At 40.7% G+C, this 18,976-nt stretch overlaps 2 protein-coding genes across 3 annotated transcripts in view; one reads left to right on the top strand and one right to left on the bottom strand.

Annotated features, from left to right (window-relative positions):
* Window positions 1-5,987, bottom strand: part of COMMD5 (COMM domain containing 5) — an 18,374-nt gene extending 12,387 nt beyond the window's left edge. The window contains 5 exon segments of the mRNA XM_075162311.1: window positions 997-1,025; window positions 2,150-2,310; window positions 5,510-5,702; window positions 5,705-5,944; window positions 5,946-5,987. Coding sequence (XP_075018412.1) covers window positions 997-1,025; window positions 2,150-2,310; window positions 5,510-5,702; window positions 5,705-5,944; window positions 5,946-5,987 — 665 coding nt within the window.
* On the top strand, window positions 5,986-18,976 carry FAM199X (family with sequence similarity 199, X-linked). 2 transcript variants are annotated; one of them, XM_075162310.1, is made up of 6 exons: window positions 5,986-6,173; window positions 9,135-9,354; window positions 11,121-11,270; window positions 11,608-11,769; window positions 12,882-13,142; window positions 14,040-18,976. In XM_075162310.1, exons 1-6 carry the CDS (start codon window positions 5,986-5,988, stop codon window positions 14,208-14,210), a joined length of 1,152 nt encoding a protein of 383 aa, XP_075018411.1. In that variant the 3' UTR covers window positions 14,211-18,976. The 2 variants fall into 2 exon arrangements, with proteins under 2 accessions (XP_075018411.1, XP_075018410.1); XM_075162309.1 differs by lacking the exon at window positions 11,121-11,270.

Raw genomic sequence — 18,976 nt, 5'->3', positions numbered from 1 at the left:
CAGCTTGCATTTTGGCTCGCAAGACAAAAGGCAGGCCAAACTTCAGCACTGAGCTGCAGACAAAATTGTATCAACTAGCAAAGCACCTTTCATCATGGCCCCAATTACACCCTTCATCGATTACACCCCGATTACATGTCTAAATCTGCAGTTTTAATTTGCCTGAGGTTGCTCATCGAGTAACTTATGCTTATGACTCTGCAGAACAGAGTCTGAGGAGAAAGCCAATTTGCAGGTTAACAGACAAATAAGGGTGAAAAAAGACAGAATTAGAAACATATCTATCTATTTCTCCTAGGTAGCAATCAGAATGCTAAGAATTATGGGAAATTTGCATTTTAAAATAATTGGGCCTTGATGCGGATGTTTCTCTATAGATGAAAACATCAGCTGCTGTTACTCTCTCATTGCTACTGAGAATGGAAATAAGGGAAAACCTATAAAGATTATTAGCATCTGATGTCTAGCTTTTAGAACTTCTATTCAGAGATACTCTGAACAGACAGACACAGATTTTGACTAAGTCTGTAACAAACGTTATGCTTTCTTGGGTAATGGGCAGATCGTAGCTGAACAAGGTGATAGGATTTCATGAGCACTATATCATTGGCCTTTCAAAGAAGAAAAAAAAAGTAGGGCAGTTTCTTAGCTTCTGAAATGTTACCACTGTCTTACCAAATGTTAAAAAATACTGCAGGGCAAGGTGGGGATGGCAGAGAGAAGGTCACTCACATTTGCATAACCTACATTACGGACTAAATTAGACCAATCTCCCCAGCATGTGAAATTTACTGCTCATGCTCAGTGCTAAATCAAGCCTTACAGAACACCTGTTTTTTTTCCTCTGGCTTCACATGACATTTGGCAACAGATCTGTTATGTGTTATTTACAGGTAATTTTTATACCAACTTTGTTGTATAAAAGTTGATTTGGGGAAGTAGTTACATCAAGTTATGAAAAAACAAACATTAAAAAACAGGCATAAACAAGCATACCTGAGCTCCTTTAGGTCTTCCTTAAAAACCTAGAAAGACAAGGAAGGTGAAATTTTACAGGATATAGTCTTGAAAGATCATTTCTTACCTAGGGAATTAATAATGGTTACTTGCTTGGCATCTCTCCCCAAAAGTTTTAGTTTCAAGTGCCAGTAGTTTTGAAATGACAGGTTACATATTGAGAAGAATTTCTGGAAGTGTTTAATCAAGTTGTGAGAAATTAATTTTAAAGACCTAAATCTCTTGGAAGCCTTTATTTTTGAAAACAACATCCCTGCCATTTCTTTTATGTAGCTATCCATAACATATTCTTCTGTAACAGTAATTATGTGCCCTTATTCTCAAATATGTTTTGCAGTAACTTGTTTAAACTATGACAACAGAAAGGAAGTGGCAAAAGATAAGCACTGAATACTAAAAGCATACTTTCACTGTTTCCTGCAATTTATAAGCTTTCCCAGTATGCCTGAGTAAATATAAAAACAGTATCTTAAACAAGAGAGAGGTGCTGGAAGCCCAGAAGTGGTTCGCTCACACAAAAATAAAATGAGAAAAGAAAAAACGTAAGGTAAAGTAACATGAAAAAGGAAAGAAAATAGCCATGAAGAAGGAGCAGGGGTTGGGAATATGGCAGATGTATACATATTCACACAGAACATCCATAGTATAAGCAGAAATAGCACTTTCTCCCAATTTCCACTATATTGTTCTGGCCATAAGACCTTCCTTCCTCTATGGCAGAAGTATGAAGAAAGGCAGACAAACAAATATGAGAAATTATAAGCATGGACAAAATAAGCAGTTAGGGTAGGAGAGAGAGTTGATGCCAATTAAATAACACTTTGCAATGGTTTCTTCTGGGGGTTTAATTTAAGAGTGAAAACAAACATCCACAGTAAACAAGATGCTGAAGCAGAAAAAGACACAGGAATCTCTTTCCCAAAGCTTAAATGCTCTTCCAAAAAGCTCACCGTAACTCTACCCAACAAGTAAAATAATAAGCTCTAGATTTTTAACAGTTTCTTCCCACCACTTTAGCTTGGAGCAACATTTTTATGTGCAGCTCCTCACCCTGGCAAATAGGGTTTAGATGGTAACTTGCGTCTGATGCAGCTTTTAACTTATCAGGACTCCAAGTACTCCCAGAACTTACTTCTTGTTTGAAAGTTGATAAGGGGAGTCTCAATGCTTCTCGGAGAAGGGTATACATGCCAGAAATGAGGAAAGCAAGCTGCTCTTCTGAGAGATTAGTGCTTTCTGCAATCAGCTTGACAGATTCCTTGCAGTCTTTTCCTTCCAATGCATTAACAGTGACTGTGAATAAGAAAGCAAAGCAAGATTCCTTTAAAAAGAGGAAGACCTGGAGACCGTAAACACGTCTATGACTTTACTTGACTTAATGTATTGACATTTTTCTTGATGTGAAACTGTCACTTCAGGTCTCTGATCATCCATCACCACAGGTCAGTTTCACAACACTTCACCAAGAGAACTTCAATGGATTAAGCTTTTGCATTGTAAAATTGAAGATTTTACTTCACTGTTGAAATTTGTCCAGTGGGATAATGCAAAAAAGATAAAAAAATTCATTGCTCATGAGTTCAAATCCAACTTGAGCTTCTATCAACAAACTTGTTCACATCAGAAGTCTGCTTACAGCTTAATTATACTTCTGATAGCCGGGATAAGAGAGGATTGAGAGAGTAAACAATTCTACACTGTTCTCCAACATTTCACATAATTAATTTATCTTGCAATGTCAGCAGAGACTAAGGATTAAATGAGCAAGGAGACAAAACTAAACCTTCAAGTCTTGTAGTTTGCACAATGGTTGATAATACAGACTTTAAAGGAAAGTACTGTTAATCCATGTAGCAATATTATACACTAATAACTGGTGTGGGTTTATTTCAATCCCCATCAGTGAGTTACTCTTCCTTTTTCCATATATGCACTGGCTTATATAAATTTCTGTTGTCATGTCAGCCTCTGTCCTGTGCTCTGATCAGTCTGGATGGACTGCTGGAGCCACAGGAAGTCCCACTGTGGATAAAAAAAAGATTACCGACACAATCCCATTGCAGGATTTGGGCATTAGATTAGTAATTTATAATAAGCCATATTTAGTGCTGCGAATAAAACATGAAAAGTTAAAAATGGCCAGCAAGTGTTACTGAAAGCCAACAGTAAGAGACTAGCTTAATACTAAGGTTAAAAAAAAAAGGATTTTTAATCAAACTGCCAGCCTTCCTTTTGGTATTAGATGAGTTCCACTGGCTACTATCTTCTAATTCTGAATAAATTCTCTTTGCTTTTCACATTTTTAAATGCACACCAAATTCAGTGGCGAGTCCTGGATCGTTCACATGGCTGAATTTGTTTGGCACTATCTGCGTAGCAGATTTCGCACAGCGTAGCTAGGATGTGCAAGGTGCTAATACCAAGCTTTCCACGCTGTCTGAAAAAGGTTCTGCTCTGCGATAACAAAACGGACTTTGAGAAGAGTCTATTTACTGGAAAGGTCAAATACAGATCAGCACCGAGGCCCGTCTACTAGATCACGCGCAGAGCAGGAAACAGGTCGCTGTCTACTTACCTGCTTCAATACAACTTTGATCTGTCTCTTCAAAGAACAACAGGTTGCTTATAGTTTTTAACTAGATGAGTTTAATGACAGTATTGGTCTTCTTTCTGTTGACCAACCCTAATAACTGGTTGAAAATCCATGTCTTCTTTTATAACCTACTTGCATTACCCTAGAATACAAGATTTTTTTACTCAGTATAGCTCAGGGAACTCAGAAATATCAGCTGTACCAACATTTCCAACAGTCAAAAATCTGAGGGAGAAAGAAAAGAATAACCCAAAAACATCCCAAGAAAATCTCACTGCTGGGTCATTTGCTCCTAGTAGAAGATGCCTGCGGTCTCAAACTTACACTTGCGGTTTAGCAGAGCCTGCAATAACACTGGCTAGATAACCCTGAGGTAATGGTATATGCAGTTTTCACATCGTGAACTGAGCAGGCATATGAAGCAGTATCTCATTTTTTAATATTAGTTATTATTTAGCAATAGAGTAACAGCAACATCCTCAAAAAACTAACTTGGTGCCACTGCCAGAGCAATTTAGATATACTCTGTTGAAATCCCTCATGTTCTTCAAAGGCTACTAAACCTTCAAAGGAAAAACCGCTGTCCTGCAAGCTGTTAATCACAGACCAGCAAGAGCAGAAGACGACTGGAGATTTCTGCCAGCTCTGCATGATCTGGAGGCCGTCTCCACCCGCTCTGGGGACACGGGCACTTGGGTCCATGGGTGCGGTGGGGTTACCCGCCCTGGCTTCAGAAGGTTTTGAAGGATTGTTTGCTCCCCCTACAGTAGGAAGCATTTATTGCACACCTAAATGTAGGCGATAATTTACAGCGGAATTAAACCCAGATGGGGCTTCGGAGACGGTCAGGCTTCCTGGCACTGGTGTAACTTTTCGGTCTCTGTTGCCCCTGCACTAGACAGCAAATATGCTTCAACATCTGTATTTACTTTTGTCCCAAATGCCTCTGCCTATACGTAGCTTTATTGCTTTCAATTATTGTAAGGAAACCCTGGACACATTGCTCCGTTTCTGACGCTGTGCAGCAACACTTTTAAAGACAACCCAGCTAGCAGATGCTTTGAGTCCTTATTGACTCAAAATCAGGAAGAAAAAGCCTGCAAGGAAGTTAGCTGAGAGAACGTGGATGTAAGGGTCGCAGCAGCACGCCATGCTGTGCAGCAGTTGGTCTCCTCTCAGCTGGCCGCAAACAAACTGTGCTTTAGCTCTGCTAATCTACTCTTTGATTATTCTGTGATTATTTTGCATACAATAATTTACTCAACCGAGAAACTCTGATTTTGGTGGTCAAAGGTGCCTTGAGAAAATCTCACCTGTCTTGCCTTACCACAGGGAGAAGCCTTGCAGACAAAAATCAAATCAATCGATCAACCATTTTCAATCTTGCAGCCCCCACTTCAGTAACACCCGCGCTTTGACGTTCCTTTATTTTCTCTCGCACGTTATGAAAATATCCATGGGGCCTCTGGCTTTCAGGTGCCCCACACAATCCGACAGTGACTCGACCACCGGCTCTGGGACTGAGGGGTGAGGGGAATGATTTTGAGAGTGCTCAGTGTGAGCGTGGGGGCATCCACAGCCGCAAACGTCCGTACCTCATTCCAACGGATTTTACAGAATTTTAGAATACAACCAAGAAAACCCGCCATCGTATTGAACCCTCGGCTTTAGCTTCCTGCAGGGAGAAGCAACGGGAAGCGTCCCGGGAGAGCGCTGCGCTGCCCAGGCACGGCGGAGGAGAGCAGACCCCCCAGAGGGTCCACGGCCTGCCCGGCGGGTCTGGCTGGGAAATCCCCAGCTGGGCCCCTCCCGCGCCCACACCACGCGGAGGGCGGCGGGGAGCGCCGGGCAGGGCGAGCCCCGGCTGCCTGCCGAGGGCAGGCCACGCTCGGGCCCTACCTTTGAGGAGCCGCCGGAAGGTCTCCTTGCCCACGTCCTGCACGCCGCGGGCCATGGCCTCCACCTCGGCCGGCACCCGCGGCCCCAGGAAGCCGCCGCCGCGGCCCCCGCCGCTCTCGCCGTGCCCGTAGGCCGCCCCCGCGGCCTTGCCCACCGCCGCCGCCATGGCAGCGCGGCCCCGCCTGCCGCTGACGGGACGCACCGCCCCACGCGCGGGGCGGAGGGCGGGGGCGCGTGCTGGGGGCGGGCACGCGTGGGCCGCCATCCCCCCTCCGCCGCGGCAGGGGGCGCTGTGCTGTCCCGGCGAGGAGGGCCGGCGCCGGAAGGAGCCCGCCGCGCCGGTCCGCGAGACTGAGGCGCATCCCGGGACCGGCAGCTCATGGCGGCGCCTGCGGCTCGGCCGCTGCGTGCGTGAGGCGCTCGCCCCCTCCCCGCCGCCGCCGGGCTGCGCCGGAGCCGTTCCCGCTCCCGCCGCCATGACCGAGGAGCCGTACGAGAAGTTCCTGGCCCCCGAGGAGCCGTGCCCGCTGCTCTCGCACCAGCACCCGCCGCGGGGCGGCAGCTTGAGCCTGAGCGAGGAGGGCTGCCTGGACGTCAGCGACTTCGGCTGCCAGCTCTCCTCCTGCCACCGCACCGACCCGCTGCACCGCTTCCACTCCAACAGGTCCGCCCGCGGCTCCGCGGGGCCCCCCGGCCGCTGCCCGCCCGGCGGACCGAGGCGGCTGGGCCGCGGCGGCTCGGTGATGCCGAGGGGGGCCGGGGCGGGCGAGCGGCGAGGGGCTGAGGCGGCCGGAGGCGCGGCGGCGGCAGCCGCCCCTCGCCGGGGGCCCGTCGGGCTGCCCCCGAGGCAGCGGCGGGGTCGGAGCTCCCCGGGCGGGAGGGCCGTGCGTCCTTCCCCGCTCCCCTGCCCGGTGCGAGGCTGGCTGCGGCTGTGCTCCGGCTGCGGCTGCTCCGGGCGGCCCGCTCGCCCGCCCCTGCCTGGGTTACGCTTCCCTTTGGCAGGGCTGTGTGCGTGCGCTTAGTCTGGTTCTGGCTCATGACATTACAGGTGTTAATCAGTGTGAGCTTGGTCGCTTTTTGAGATGTATTTATTCCTTTCCGGATTTCTTAAAACGCAGTTCTGAGCGCTGTAGGATGGGCAGCTAGAGAGCGGCGTGTTTATAATAATTAAAAGCAGGCCTGGCGTGGACACCAAGCAAACCTGTAGGGGTTCGGAATGAGTCAGGAGGCTTTGTGACTGCACCGATTCCTGCAGAAACATTTCCATCCCATGCTGCTAATTAAGGGCAAATTATTCTGCCTGTAACTTGTAGAAAAGGTCTATTCTAAAAATGCAAATGCAGCTCTGCAAAGAAATTCCAGTTGTTCTTATAAAGTCAAAACCAAACAGTCCTGGTTACCTAAGAATCTAATTCTGCTACTATTTATGCATAGCACCAAACTTGAATACAGCAGTAGATTTTTTTGAGAACAATTTGTGAGATTTCAGCCTTGAACATACGTGTGGGGTAGTTTTAGTACCTGTTCCAGAGTTGCAAGGTACTTTTACTGGTTATTAGTGTTTCTACTACACCATAATGAAGAGTGAATAATAAGATAATCTTTCAACTGAATTTGTATGAAATCATGGAAATTACACTTTAAAAGTGTCATTCACAAGGGCAAGCTCTTAATTATAGATTCTTAAATGATTCAGCATGAAGAAACTTATTCAAATATGATACACTTTGGTGATGTAGTTCTTACGTCGTCAGAGCCAATTGTGACATGAACAGTAAGATGTATTCGTAGCACATCTGTAAGATAAGTGTGGGATATTCAACAAACTTGCATTTAATTAATTTTATACATTTCTCTTTGTATTGCCTTTCACTTCCCGAGTGTGTTATTCAGGCTTGCTTATTTTACAAACCCAGGTTTGTAACCCAGGCATCTTGAGTGCGTATTTCACTTCTTTGGGCAAGGACATGCCCTGTCTTGCGCTGATTAAGCCATTGCAGATGCACAGCTCGATCTGTGGTGTTCGCACGAGGCTTTCTATTTTTTAAAGTTGCGAGTCATTTTAATGTAGTTCCCACTTGTTAATCCAGTTCACCCCAGCAAGTACAGCACGCAGGCCCCCCTAGGTAGGAGAAGGCGAGGGCGTCTGCCTATACCTGCAATGATACCGCATACCGGGAGTCTCTGTGCGTAGTTGGCTGGTGGTAGAGCCCCCGTACCTCATCCTGCGTTTTGATGGGTCTGGAAACTTTGTCCACCCTATCTTTCCTTTCATCGATATTTTATGAGTACTGAAACTGTAGTAATGTTCAAAAGCATGTTGTGTCACCATGCGCAGATTCTGTTCTATACTGATTGATGGCCCTGCCCACAAAAGTCTGTACCAGTAAAACATTGCATGTGTATAAGGGATGCAGAAAGGGAGGGAGGGCAAGATCTCCTGGATCTGCTAAAAGAAAAGTTTTTGAAATGTCTTTAACGTTGGGTAAAATCACTGCTGGCCAAATAGATGTGGGAGTGAGTTAATACAAACATATTTAGCCAACCTGGTGTGCAGTTCAAATAACAATGGTGAGGACCAGCCTTTCTGGATGATGGCATTGCTCAGCTTTTGCAGTTGGGTAGAGGAATGTTTTTCTAGTTACCCAGGCTGAAGTGGATAGGCTGACGGAAGACGAGATGAAGCATGGGTTTGTGTTGTGAATTTTAGAAGCCCTTTTCAAATTGTTTTGGCCATATCGCAGTGCTCTGCTGACTCATAGTTGTCTCAACCTACTTTTCACCAATATGTAAAATAAATCCAGATACAGTGACTGATTTCGTGAGCTTGTTAAATTCTGGCTTACTCTCATTACAGTGGAAAACCTGTTCTGTGAAGTTTGAGTCCTCAGTTGCTTTCCTTTAGCAACAGCATTAACTAGCTTTTTAAAAGAAATTATGGGGGGGGGGGAAGTGTTTAGTTTTGCAATGGTAGCATTTTCACACAGGTCATTTTCCCATCTTGCACTGTCTCATTCCAACAGCATGTCCAATATTTTTGGCATTCAGAGTTGAAAATAGTGAATAATGGAGCCTTGAGTATATCCATAATGTGGTTCCTTATTAAGCCTTAGTTTTGTGTGGGATTATCAACCTAGAATTTCTTTTTGACTCCTACTTGTCCTGAAGTCCAATTGATTTACTACTTAGTTTTGCTTATTGCAATTCACATGGAAGTTTAAATATCCCAACATACAGGAAATTATATTTTTAGTTCATGTATTTAAAAAAAAAAACAACCAACCAACAAAAAAAGACAATTTACACACTACAGGAATCATTGCTCTGGGCTGGAAAGTGTTAATATATTAAAATAAAGGTGTAATTATATTAATTGTGTATGGATTTTTGCCTTGCCATTTTTAATGTTGAATTCACTTTGGTGTTGTTTATGGACCTTTAAAAATATTCTAAAATAGAATACTTCAATTTACTTAATTATAACTTATTTCAGTAAAATCAATATATAATGTTACTGACAAGCAAAGTGGAGATAGTTTTATAAGGCTTAAAAGAGCTAAGTGTTTTTCAGGACACATGATGCCAATATGTTTGCTGCTTTCTATTTGTTTGTCCTGTTTTGCAGGTGGAACTTGACGTCTTGTGGAACCAGCGTAGCCAGCTCAGAGTGCAGTGAGGAGCTGTTCTCATCGGTTTCGGTTGGTGATCAGGACGACTGTTACTCTCTGCTGGATGACCAGGAGTTCACCTCTTTTGATTTGTTCCCCGAGGGCAGTGTCTGCAGTGATGTCTCTTCTTCTATCAGCACATACTGGGATTGGTCAGACAGTGAGTTTGAATGGCAGGTAAACTAGTTCCACTGTAAAATTTTGTATAGAACATTAAGTGCTGGGTTCAGCTTTAATTGAAAAGTCCTCAGCACTTGTTTCTTGGTAACTACTGAACATAAGAGCAGATATCTGAATCTTCAGCAGTAAATAAAATGTTTTGTTGCATTTTATTCCAGTGTTCTTAATCTGGAGGAGAGACTGAAGGTCAGCTCTTCAAAGGGGGATGCTTACATATTATGGTAGTTTGGTTTTAGTGACCAACACGCGTTTTGTAGCCATGAGCTTAGATCCTTTGTACTGAGGATCTGCCCTGCTGCTGAAATCTGGTTATAGATGTCTGCTTCGAGTGATTTGGTCGTATTAAATCTTCCTTTGGAATGGAGCTGGTGCTTAGGTAAAGTGTAGAAGCTCTTGCCATAGCCTATTTCCATCTTTTTTTCTGTGCCAGTAAGAGTATAGCGCTCACTTTGTCTCACCAGGATGGGAAAAGTGTGAAGATGAATCACATCCTCCTTTTTCCTAGTCTGTGTTGGATGCAGTCCTGGTCAGGTATCTCTGGTTTTCCCAGTCTTCTTTGTTCAGCATTTTTTCAATTGTGATAAGCAAATCTTTTTATATATTATAGACTTAAATTGACTTTTTATATTATAGACTTAAATCAACTGTGAACATATACATAACTTTTGAAATAGGAAACATGGTGCTTCAGAATGTACTGAGGCATACTTTTAAATTTTGTCATAAAGCTTAGACAAAGCGTGTACAGAGTCTTCTAAGTGCAGTATAAGGACTGAAAACAGATTTCAAGAAAGCGCAAATCCTGTTCCAGAAGGTGCAAATGAACTTAAGATAACATGGGCTGAGATTTCTTACTGTTTTAGTCTAATTGCTAGTCTCTATGTATATTGTATCACAGAAGTTGTATCACACAAGTGCATTTGTATAATGCAGCCTGTAGGAACAGCTCAGTTTGGATCCCAAAGATTCAGAGCTTCACTGAGTTGTGAAATTTTAATTGCCTGATAAACTCGGCGATTGTTTTGAAAAGAAGCAATTTCCCATGTCTTAGTTAGCTGACAGCATGTTTGATTACTAAATAGCTTTTTTTAATTATTCCTTGTTTTTTAAAACAAGAATTTCTTAAGAGACTTACTTGATTGGACTTGTAGAATTTTGGAAAGACTTTTTTGTGGCTCTTTATGGTGTTATCTGGCAGAATATGAGCATGAGTAATCCAACTGTCACACTTTAACTGGAAGTGCATTCAGAAATTGCATGTCAGTTGTATAAATGAAGCTAGCTAAAGTTCTGCAGTTGCTTCCAGGAAAATGACAGTGATTTTAATTGAATTGTCTTGTATAATTATGGGGTGAGGTATAAACTACAAACCTGCTTTGAAATGGTCTTCCTTAAACTAGACTTATGCTTTAAAATGCGAGGTTTAGATTTAGGTTTGCATTGTAATGGACAATTTACACTGATGGAGAAGGGAAATAGTTGAAATGCCAGATCATTCTGCTGTTTTCTTAAATGCAAATTTTTAAAAAGAGGATTGATAAGTAGAGCATAGTGTGAATTGAGTTTGCTCTACTTGCTGTTTGTTGGAAGATTCAAAGGAGTACTACAGGGTTATGAGTAATTATTAAGAAGTTGTTAGAGTACATAGATAAGCGATGCTTTGCTAATTTGATGGTATGTTTTGAATTGTTAATAGTGTTAGAATAACTTTAAATCTGCCTACTGTATTCTAAGGCTTTGTTCTTTCTGTTGCATATTGCAAGTTGCCTGGCAGCGACATTACAAGTGGGAGTGATGTACTTTCTGATGTTATACCTAGTATTCCGAGCTCTCCTTGTCTGCTTCCAAAAAAGAAAAACAAGCATAGGAATCTTGATGAACTTCCGTGGAGTGCAATGACAAATGATGAACAGGTGAAATTGACTTTTTTCCTATGTGAGAACTGTAATATACAGGAGAACTTCCAATTAGTGCCACATCTTAAAAGACATACTGATGACATAGGTAAATGTAGACCTATGCAGTACTACTTGATTCTTGAAACTAAATCTTCTTGTCTTTTGCATCTGTGGTAGGCGGTTTAACATGTACTCAAGTTTTTACCCTGAGTTTTTGAGGGTACTCAATGAGGCTAGAATCGTAGGAAGTGTGATATTTGAGCACATTTTATTCTGTTGGTCCTTCCTTTTTTCTGTCACTCATTTAGAATCAGTAATACTTTAAAATGACCTGCCTTTCTTTGGGTCCTAGGTTGAATATATTGAATATTTGAGTCGCAAAGTCAGTACAGAGATGGGCCTTCGAGAGCAACTTGATATTATTAAAATTATTGATCCTACTGCTCAGATCTCACCTACAGATAGTGAATTCATTATTGAATTGAACTGTCTCACAGATGAAAAACTGAAACAGGTGAGTTAAGGTTTGTGCATACGGCTTTGGGGTTTCAGCATCTGATATGTCTTGCAAAATCTCTGATGGAGTTGTCATCAATTTTTATACATAATCTTGAGATATAGGGAGATACGCTAGAGCACAATATTGTCAATGAGGGAAACTAGAGTTCAAAAGCATATTGTGTGTTTTAAACCTTTATATGAAAGTCTGTGGCTATATATTCTCAATATGTGTTAAGCCTAATCTGGTGTGTGTGTAATGAGTTACGCCCAGTACTGCTTATGACAAAGCATATTCCGCTTCATGACCATCAACTGATTGAGGATCTTCATTTGCTCACCGTATATAAACTGGCATTTCAAACTCCAAAGGATTGGAACTCATTGGGGAAGACCATAAATTGCATGTAAAAAGGGATATAGAAAAATGCATTTTAAAGATGTTACAAAATACAAATTATAACAAAGAAGGATACCTGATCGGTATGGTAGGTACATGCTACTGTCTTCTTGGTCTTTGTTCTATTGTGATGTGTTGTTGGGAAAAGATACCGTATCCAAACAAGCTGGACTCCTCAGTGTTACTCTGTATTTGTGATTATGATAAGGGTAAAAATTGAAAATGGAAAACACTCACTGCTCTTATGTGCTTGGCCTAATTCATATTTCGAGCATTTTGTAAGTATCATCTTAAAGTAGAAAAGTACTGCTTTCCTTAAAGCCACTTTTGTTTGAGTATACCTAGCAAAATAAAGGGGTTCGATACATTAGGTAAACAACTTGGTTCAGTTGAACTTGACTGATATTCCTGTGTGGTGTTATAATAACTTCCTGTTACGTAGTAGAAAACTTGCGGGGCAGGAGAGGGGAAAAAACCCCAAACCTTGTTACTTAGTTTTCTTCCTTCCATAATGAAGTTAATATTAATTTAGTTCTTAGTTAAGTTCTCTTGATGACTGCCAGATGGCTTGGGATTTAAGCAGCCACAGCAAAATGTTTTAAAAGACTAACTGAACTGATCCAATAACTTACCATTATTAATAGGCAAATTGTGTTTTTTCCATGAAAAGGAGTATCTCAGTAGGGTATTTATCAGGCTTTAGTAATTCTTCTCACTCTGTTCTAAAGGTGAGAAACTATATCAAGGAACATGGACCTCGTCAACGGTCTGCAAGGGAAAGCTGGAAGAGGAGTAGCTACAGTTGTGCAAGCACCAGCGGTGTGAGTGGTGCCAGTGCCAGCAGCAGCAGCGCCAGCATGGTCAGCTCAGCAAGCAGCAGTGGTTCTAGTGTTGCTAACTCCGCTTCAAACTCGAGTGCCAACATGAGTCGAGCGCACAGTGATAGTAATTTGTCCACAAGTGCTGCAGAAAGAATCCGGGATTCAAAAGTAAAGTTTCTAATTATGTACATGTGTATTAAGCTAACTTGTTAAGGTTGCGTATGTGATCTTAACTGGGATATTTGTACTGAAGGAGCATGGTTAGTAACTGAGGATCTGCTGAACCTAGCTAAACCAGTGCTGTTTCCTCTGACATGACTGTAAGGAATCTAAACTTTTGCTCTTCCCATCACTTCTCTTCTAAGTGAAAGTCTGATGTTTCTATGTAGTAGATCTTCTCAATACTTTTGTTTAGATTAAGGTGAGTGGAGGTTGAATAACAGCTTGTACATCTAACTTAATTCTTTGAATGAACTCACAGTTTTACCAAAAAAATTTATTCAAGATTGATCAACCTAATCTAGGCATAATTTCTGGATAGTAAAGACTGTCTTGGTTGTGTTTTTTTTTCCCAACTAGAAGTTTCATCAGGCTTTTTGAATCTTCTTCAGTTTATTTTTCCAACATGTCTTATGAGATTACTTGGTGAGGAGTGACCTACTGAAGCATGTTTAAATTAAAGTAGTACTGTGGCACTTGTCCTGTCTCCATAATTTCAATTTCAAGTGCGGAGGAGAGGAGCAGATCCTGCTTGCTCTTCAACATTTCAGGTTGTTATTCTAAGACTGACAAATTTCCCCTGCAATAAAGATTCTTCTGATCGAAGACTCAGCTATGCAGCATCACAGAGTGATGTTGTGCCTCATAACTCAGATGTGGTAAATAGTCTTGATATTTTAATATTAGATACGATTTTGGATGGATGTTTGCACCACCTCTGAGAATTCATTTTAGTTTTTTTTCAGAGCAGACGTTATTTTAGAGGTTAACTTATATTTGCCAGCTTTAAAGGTTTCTAATTTACGGAACAAAATCTTATTTTTTTCTCTTCTCTTATTTGCACAGAAACGTTCCAAGCAACGGAAACTACAGCAAAAGGCCTTACGCAAGAGACAGCTGAAAGAACAAAGACAAGCTCGTAAGGAAAGACTGAGCGGATTATTTCTTAATGAAGAAGTGCTCTCTTTAAAAGTGACTGAGGAGGACCATGAAGGAGATGTGGATGTTTTAATGTGACAGGGGTGAATTTATCAGTGTTCTTTCTAAGCCTTAAATGTATTATCCTTATTGTTTACATCTATTTCTTGACCAAATTTTGATTAGTGTTAACAGTATAAACCAGATCTTTTCTCAAGTGTAATTTTGGTAAGAAGGTCTAAGTATTGAGTAACTTCAGCTTTTTGAGACTAATTTTGCAACAAAGACTTCAGAAACTTAACTGACTTCTGAAAAAAGCTGCTGAACAGGTACAATTTTAAGGAAATTTGAAGTTGGCTAACATGCTAACTTACTTGCAAGACATAAGTCTAGGGATGCTTTTGGATGACACTAAGCATGCATTACTATGCTTCAGCTTTTTTGTTTTTTTCAACTTAGAGTTAATATTACACTTGGCTTGTTTTGTCTTCCTTTCCCATTATTAGGAAGATTGTTTAGAATGAGGAAAAAATCTTTAGTTCTATAGGGCTTTCTTTGGTCTTGCTCTCAGATCATGCAAAATCAAAGTACTGTGATAAATCCTTTTCTAGAAGTTGTGATTTAGCTCAAACTACAAAGAAAACAAGAAGCAGGACTTCTAATGCAGGGAATCTGTAGCACAAATAATGCCTAATAATGTAGTTCTTCAGGAAGCAATTAGAATTCAAAAAAACAATTTGCAAGCTTAGTCTTCAGAAAGTTATTTTGCTGCTCAATATCTTATAGTATGATTGTCACTAATGGTTGACCAGTTCATCCCTAGTATTGCTATGAAAAGATTTAAATAAAAACATCTTTATGCATTGAAAGTACACTAATCTGCAATTAAGTTGTCTAGGACACAACTTACAATTGTTAAAAATGCTACTGGAAACAGAAGTGCAAACAAGTGGCACACAACTTTGGTGGCTTTTTTCCCCAGAAGCGTATCTAAATAGATTCATGTTGTTGGCAAGAGAAATTAATTAATGCAGCTGTGCTTTTTAATTGTATGTTTAGCTGAGGATGTGTCTTCTGTGTGGGTTGTTACACCATTACATGTTTCAGAATTCTCCTTTTGTTGTCTATCTACTTTTGAAATTTCTCTTGCTAAGAACATGAGGTAAAATTGTGGCTTTCAGGTAGGGAGGTAAAGGTAGTTTTAATCTGTTTCCTAATTCTGACAGTCTGTAAGGTGACTTTTGTCTTTATCTTGGAACTACTTGTTACAGAACTCCTTCCCCCCACAGCTGAGATAAAAATGATACTTCTAAATTTCAACGTGAAACCTAAAAGATTATAAAAGTGTTTTCTAGTTCTGAGTTTAGGAAGTAATTTTTCATTATCTTGATGCTTCATTACTTCTATTTTGCTCTTGTGAATTAAGGAGTTTGGCAGTTTAGTGTGGCCACAGGTGCTTGTAATTGCAGGATATAGCCCAATCCTGCAGAATTGCATGATTAACTTTATATAGGACTACTGACATTCATTTTGCATGTCCTGCACAGACTTATTAGCCCTGACAGCTGAAATATTTTTCTTTCAGAAGTGGCATTCCTTGTAGCCTTAAAATAAACTGACCAGTAAAATATCTGAACAATGGGCTCTGAAAGGGCTTTGATAAGACATAAACGAGGTCCATAGTCAAACTAGTATGTATGAACTTAGTCGCTCTTACTGCTGCTAGACAAGAGGTACCCAGACTTGGCCATTGGCTGATTAAAAGCTATGTAATGTCATTGTAAACTCGAGCGTTAGCTATCCCATATGGCCAGTTATTTGGCCACTAACCAGAAGTGACTGTTACCTGTCAGTATTTGCTTGGACTGCGCTATAGCTGGTTGATGCCTCCCTTCCTCCTGTAGAAACAGTACCAAAAACCTCTTATCAGTATACAGGTTACTGAGAATTTAGATTGACTTAAATCTGGAGCTTCTTTTAAATATCTTGGAAGAAAAAAATGAATTGCTGTCAATTCGGCTAATTTCAGGGTGCAGTTGTTTAACTCTTGCAACTTACCATGGCTGTAATGGATGAATTCATCATGAAATATCTCAGTGTGTGTACACTGTCACAGTTCAGTACAACCTTTATTTTCTGCAGTGACTTTGAAATGTGTGTTTTTTTTTTTTCTGGAGAAAAATGCACACTTAATACTGTAGAGAACCGAGACTTTGAAATTAATTGTAAGAAAGGTGCAATATCTCAGCATGGTGGAACATGAAAGTGTGTCACTTTATTCTGTTTCAGCAGCTCTTCAGAGTTTAAAATCCCTCAGGCTTTGTTGAGAGAAGACCTCCTCATTTTGATGAGGTACAGTTCTTTTTGATCACCTGTCTATTAGCTTCCAGAGATCATGAAATGAGGGAGGATAGTATTTCCATCTTGATCTTAGTATGAGCATGTAAGTATAAATTAATCCAAGTGATTAGATGGGTCCAGATGCTCATCTGTTACGTTGGGTGAAAAGGTCGTGGGTGCCGCAGTAGCTGATTGTGGTTGTGTCATCTCCAGCTGAATACTTCAGTCACTTGTGACAGTTAAAACGATAGAAGAGAGCGGATTTCCAGGGGTTCCATGGTAATAATTTATGGCTCTGTAATCTTGTAGTCCCAGGATGCTTATAACCTAAGAATACAAAACTCTAAATGTTCTGCTAAGGACACAGAATAACATCTTGCTTACCTGAACGTTGTCTTTGCCAAGTACTTGGCATCTCAGAGAATCAGGCCTGAAGTAGTTGTGGGATTCGAGGGCTCTCACATACTTCTCCATGTTTGGGTTTCTTTCCCTTTTCTTTTCACATCCTTCTTAGAACTGATGACACACTCATTTCATGGAGCGGGGAGGTGTTTTTGTCAGATTCTTGTCTTTCCCTGCAGTATGCTGTATGCTTACCCAGGGAAGTGGTTGAGTCACTGTCCCTGGAGGTATTTAAAAGACCTGGTGCTTAGACGTGGGGCTTAGGGACGTGGTTTAGTGGTGGACTTGGCAGTGTTACGTTTACGGTTGGACTCGATGATCTTAAAGGTCTTTTCCAACCGAAATGATTCTATGATTCTATGAATTTGTATTGGATACCTGTGGCATTAGTCAAACAGTTGGAATTTTAGTTAAACCTGGTCTTGCTGGTGCGAGGAGTGGCCATTGTGGCTACTGCTTTGTTTTGCAGGAAGTTATCTACAGATTACTGGGTTCAGACAGATAAAGAAGAGTAACAGACTGCTAAGATCATTCATTCTTATTAGTGCTTTTTCAAAAAAGAATAAAATCTCTGCTTTTTATTCATAGATAAAAAATGTCACGCTTAAAAGCAAAATAGAGACAAACAGGAAAAAGCTCATAGTTTTATGACTCCATGGTACTGAAGCTGTATATCTAGGTGCTTTGTACCCACTGTAATATGAATGTGATCAGTTTACACTCTGTAACGATAACGGTTTGCTTCCATGGTAACTTTTTCTCTAAAAAGGCTTAGAAGGAGCACTGAAAGTCTGATTGCAATAGGACTGTAAACAATAGAGAACGTTCTTTTCTAATACGATTTTAAACATGAGGAAGAAAGCTAGCTGCCTGACAAACCTGTCTAATTTTTGTGTGTGTACCTGATGTCATCCTTTGTCTCTGTTAAGATATTATCTATTTTTCTTTATCTGGGAAACTGATTAAGAGATGGTTATAGTATGCTCAGTATGGGGTGCTTACTAAGAAGGGCAGGAAGAGTCTTTGCAAGACTTTCCTGGGCCTAACTTTTAGTTCTCATATTGTGGTTTGAAACCTGTGAAGATCATTCTCTGGGGAAAAAACAAATCAACCAACCTGCTTGAACTTATTCATATGCATTTACATCAGAGTGCATATACAATATAGAAACATAAAAATGGCAATACTTACTGTTCATCTACGCTGAATGGCCTGAAGCTTTGAAACACTCTTTCAGCTTTGAAATCAGTTGATGCATTGGTCTATAAATATTAATAAACCTGACCATTTTGGGGGGCTCTTGAAGTTCATTCTTATAAGCCAGATTTTCATGGCAAATATTGTTAGATTTATTGGTTTAATGTTCTTTAGCTTACTGATCTTGCAGTTCTTGGGCATAAAGAAGACAAGTCAACATGCAATTTTCCATTTAAGGATTGCAAAGATAGTTTATTAATCTACCAAGGGCGAATCCTAGTAATATTCAAAGCTTGTCTATTTTGACTGTTAACTCTGATTAATCATACTTGCATTCTCTCTTATCTGGCTAACTTTAAAACATTTCCAAATTACAAATAAATTCTTCAGTTTAAAAAAAAATTGTCATGTTGAAGCCTTGAATATAGTTCATAACCAAAGCAAGGGGAAAGTGGGGTTTTGTGTGGTGGTTGGTTTTTGTTGGTTTTTTTTTTTTTTTTTTTTTTTTTTTGGAGGGGGAAGAGATGGGTGTATAGATTAGGGTATGTGGTACTGCTTAAATTGAGTTTGTTTTTTTTCCCCAGGTTCTCTGCTAATTCTATTGCTAAAATGCACTTTTGTATAGAAAACTGTCCTCTGTACATTCTGTATCTACTTTCCACAATGTTTATAGAGATTTTTCTGAAGTTGTGAAGGATTTACTGAAAGCTGCAAAGCTGGTTACTGATGCTGTTGACTTCAAGTTTTCATTGTATTTGAAAATAGTTATGTGCATATTGAAGTACAGGTTGGAATTAAAATTGATGACATAGCAAAGATATTCTGATGAAACTATGTGGTATCTTCTTCAGAGTAGGGGGATTCATATATAGGGCTTGCATATTCACTGTTCATGCAGAAAGTACAAATAAAGTGGTACATGTTAA

This window comes from Calonectris borealis, chromosome 13 (genome assembly GCF_964195595.1).
Source record: "Calonectris borealis chromosome 13, bCalBor7.hap1.2, whole genome shotgun sequence".
Lineage (NCBI taxonomy): Eukaryota > Metazoa > Chordata > Aves > Procellariiformes > Procellariidae > Calonectris > Calonectris borealis.
This window is presented reverse-complemented; position numbering and strand designations above follow the sequence as displayed.